This window comes from Sebastes fasciatus, chromosome 3, assembly GCF_043250625.1.
Source record: "Sebastes fasciatus isolate fSebFas1 chromosome 3, fSebFas1.pri, whole genome shotgun sequence".
Lineage (NCBI taxonomy): Eukaryota > Metazoa > Chordata > Actinopteri > Perciformes > Sebastidae > Sebastes > Sebastes fasciatus.
This window is the reverse complement of record NC_133797.1, coordinates 8,800,216-8,804,306: the sequence shown is the minus strand read 5'-3', so window position 1 is coordinate 8,804,306 and position 4,091 is coordinate 8,800,216. Positions and strand designations below refer to the sequence as shown.

The following is a 4,091-nucleotide window of genomic DNA, read 5'->3' as shown; positions in this document are numbered from 1 at the left end:
AACCTGGACACAAAGTTGTTTATGACGGACTCTTTGTCTGGCCGCTCATAATTTGCACACAGGTCCTCTGGGGTGCTGATCTTCATTATCTCCTCCGTGTATGGTGCCGGGTCCACAAAGACATTTTCAAAGACCAGGTCCATCAGGTCATCCACATACTCTGTGCAATATTGACAAACAGATATTTGTATACAATTTCATGTTAAAAAAAAAAAGACTGAAAATTTATTTATTTTGTACCATTTATTTATATATTATATTTATATAAATATTTTTTGCACTACTTCATACAATATTGAAATTTTTTATCAGGTTTATGTTTGCTTTTACTGTGTTTTTTGTTGATGTGTGTTAAGTGTTACAAATTTGACGTGCAATATTACAAATAAAGAAATGTAACACTTACGGAATGTCGGGTCAGTCTTTACAACTTTTGCTCTGCATTCTCCCTTCCTGGCCTTTGGGAACTGCAGTCTGAATAGTGGGTCTCCAGCTGATGATCTTGCTTGTGCCCGGTTTGCATTTTCGTTGAAATACAGGCACGCCAGGTAAAGTCTTGAAGCAGGGTATGGACGAAAACAAAAATGTAAATAATAGCAGAGACTGTACACAATGTCACTTTTTCTAAGTAACTAAAATTAAATTTACCTGCACAGCATTCCAAGAAATGGAAAGACAACATTCTTTGGAGCAAAACGGAGGATCACGCTAGGGAAAGCCTCCAAAGATGAAGTCTGGTGGTGGGGGCTCAGTTTTTCCACATCCTTCAGAATCCTCTTGTTAGTGAGCACTTTCTCCAGCTTATAGAAGGCAGGAGTTCCTAAAAAATAAGAAAAATGTGTAATTCACAACAATAAGCGATAGCAGTGGATGTAATAGAGTGATAATAGAAATATAATTAATGATAGCTGTGATAATAAAAAATATATAACTACCACTAATGATAATAATAAAAAGGCTGATGATATTAGGGATAGTAGCAGTGGTCTGCATACACAGCAGGCTGTTTTATGGCAGCTGGCATCTTACCTCCTTTAGGTTTTACCCGTCCACTCTGCTAAATAATAATAAAAAAATAATCTAGTGCCACTGCCTCCGCGGCCCACTACATGGCGCTCTGAGGCCCACCGGTGTGCCGCGGTCCACTGGTTGAGAATGGCTGCTTTATGGAATATTTGTCTTTGGAAATTATGTAAAGAGGATTTATGTGATAAAGTATATGACAAACTCACCAGCTGCAAGCCATTTCCTCGGGTCCCTGGTTTTGCGCAGTGGATGAAGGCACTGGGGGTAATTGGGGTCCTCATGTGTGTGGATATCCTGCACATGGTTCAGGATGGAGGTCCATTTGATGGTGGTTGAAAAATAGAAAAAAAGTTTTGTGTCATAGCATTTCATTGAATTTCATCTAAACCAGGTGCTACAGATTCAACACCATTATATGGCATATTCAACTCATCTGAAAACATCGTTGTTCTTCACTTACCCTTTGAAGTTTGAAGAATGATGCTCCACTGACATACACTGCAGTGGAGAGCTGGAGGTTCCCGGCTGGAGTACTTCCTACAATAGGCTGGCTATCCCAATGTCTTGGGTACTGACAGTGGGGGCACAGCTGATCCACTGAAAGGAATGTACCAATCCTTCGGGTCTTTATGTCACACACACAATGGCACACAGGACAGTCCCGGAAGAGGTCCATAATGCAGGACTCGTACACTATGTATGTGTTGACATTGTGGGTGGCAGTGGGTGCTTGACCACTGTAATAAAAAAAGACAAATGTTATGAACCATCAAACAGCCTGAGCCCTCTAAAGCAATGTAGCTGGCTTCCTCGCACATAACTGTGCTTCTAAGCTTCACCAACTGCATGCAAGTGGTAGTACTTGCTGGAACGCAGAATTAAACTGCATTAATTTCTGCCACTGACATGGCAACAAATACATATGTATAAATGCACACACACACATAGTAATATTGTTGTAACTCACGTGGTGTCTGTTGAGGCTGTCACATGTGTGACCGACTCCTCAGGGTCGTACGTAGCATCCAGCCCTTGTGGAGCTAAAAAGGAAGAGCTGCCCTCCAATGCGTCTTCCTCATCCTCCTCCTCCAGTTCCAGGCGAGGTCTCTTTGCTGGCCTCTTTGCTGGGGTGGATGTGAAAAGCGGCAGGGGTTCATCATACAGAACAGGGTCTGTGCCACCACGAAAGTCCTTGCAGGACACAGTAGCCTGTACACCTGTAACACAATTGTACATATCCATGAAACCCATGACAGAATATAAAACACCGATCTATATAAAATTAGAAGAAGAACTACAAAAAGCTGCCACTGTGTTTTAAACTTGTTCTGAAATGGTCATAACATGTAAGACTACAAACCTTTACTCCTGACGAATGGATGGAAAGTCCTCTGTGTGCGCACAGAACGATGCTGTACTGGGTCTGTTTGGCAGGCAACATCTGGCCTTGTAGGTTGTCTAGAACAGCCCTGTATACAGGAAACAGTCATGTTTACAACATCATCTCAAATGAGTAGTTATGACAACAAGTTACAAATACAGTATAACTTGTGTTGTGACATACCAAAAGTTTGTAAATTCAGTTTGATGAAGTTAGCAGAGCAGAAAGCGTCATAAAGCTAGCTAGACTCACTGTTTGTAATGCAATACGAGACTAACAACTTTATCGGTGAATCATAGCGGTCATACTATCATCTGTGTAAGTCAACACACTGCACAGCTGGCCACTACAGCCGTCAGTCGGGGCACATTAGCGACTGGGTGCTAACATAAACGAAAGCTACATAACGTTTCATAGCAAATTAATCACCGTTTCTGGATTAGTTTACAGTTTGACCACTTGTTTTGAGCATGTGTACTTTCAGGGGAGTCTAAAACAAGTAACTCTCCACACACACAATACAGCAGCTAGCTCCGCACAGTCTGCTCCGTTAGGCTAACGGAGCAGACTGTGCCTACAGACCGCAGTATAAAGTTGCACTAAAAGCAACATGGAGACCCAGTTTACACACACCATACCTACTACTATAGTTATTTTACGGGTTTGAAATGGTGCTTAACGTAAAACAAAAGCCTCTCACAAGCTGAATCATTACACTATAAGTTCAAGTTTAGCCGCACTGCATGCTAACGCCGTCTAGCAAACCGGCCCTAATAAACAGTATAATAAAAAAAGGAAAAAATAAAAAACTTACAGCTTCAGGGTCTCCTGATGCATCCCGGACAGTTGGTATTGATCCAATATTCAGTTTCAGGTAACTAGCGTATCCCGCCAGGTACTGACCCTGATTTACAAAGCATTCGGTTGTGAAATGATTTGCACATACCAACAAATACTTTGAAACATGTCTGGGCACAGCACCAGCGAAAATAAAGTCCATCCACTGGGTCTTCAGAGGATCCGAAGTGGGTAGATGGTGAAAGCTTTTGTGTGGAGTATTGCAGCCAACAACAGAACAAGTGGGTTTCTTAGGTCCTTTCAGTATGTTTACTAGTAAACAGTCGAAATAACAATGGCGGACGCAGCTTGCTGAGCCGGCTACTCCGTGGGCGGGGTTACCAAGCCGGGGTATGGGGGGGGTTGCTGTTCTGTTTCACTGGAAACAGGAAAGCCATATATGGCTTGCATTTCTCTAATGACGTCAGAATACAAGGAAAAAAGCGAATTTTTTTTCTGCACCCATTTCCGGACAAACGGAGCAGGAGAAAAAGAGAGAGGATGGTCTTTTATGATACTATGGTGGCCTGTAGACACACTGGGGACAGATATTGATGTTTAAAAGACATGGAAAAGTGCATTTTGCATAATATGTGACCTTTAAGGTAAAAAATAGCAATGAGTATAACATGAGGTGTTTAACTTGTTTGTCAAAGCAATCATTTCTTAGTCTTGTTTCAGTATTTTGCTTGTTTCTCTCATATATGTTTGAGTGTGTGCATGTGTGTGTGTGTGTAGGGGCGGCAGTAGGGCTAGTGTTTGTTTATTCGGAAAAATAAAACTTGTTTATGTGGGATGTGTCACATCACAGCCAATACCGCAATAAATAGCACTTCAATTAAATCCA

At 41.7% G+C, this 4,091-nt stretch overlaps 1 protein-coding gene across 1 annotated transcript; it reads right to left on the bottom strand.

Annotated features, from left to right (window-relative positions):
* Positions 1-1,355: 1,355 nt before the first annotated feature.
* Positions 1,356-3,407, bottom strand: LOC141765410 (uncharacterized). The gene is made up of 4 exons (XM_074631461.1): positions 3,222-3,407; positions 2,387-2,495; positions 1,994-2,243; positions 1,356-1,763 (listed from the first exon to the last, which is right to left on the bottom strand). The coding sequence occupies exons 1-4, from the start codon at positions 3,405-3,407 to the stop codon at positions 1,451-1,453; spliced, it is 858 nt and encodes a 285-aa protein (XP_074487562.1). The 3' UTR covers positions 1,356-1,450.
* Positions 3,408-4,091: the final 684 nt, after the last annotated feature.

Bases quoted from the DNA above. Each gene is read 5' to 3' on its own strand.
- LOC141765410 (XM_074631461.1), bottom strand. From the start codon at position 3,407: ATGGACTTTATTTTCGCTGGTGCTGTGCCCAGACATGTTTCAAAGTAT. The intron at 2,244-2,386 runs GTTTGTAGTCTT...ATTGTGTTACAG, and splicing joins TCCATTCGTCAGGAGTAAAG to GTGTACAGGCTACTGTGTCC. The intron at 1,764-1,993 runs GTGAGTTACAAC...TTTTTATTACAG, and splicing joins ACAGCCTCAACAGACACCAC to TGGTCAAGCACCCACTGCCA.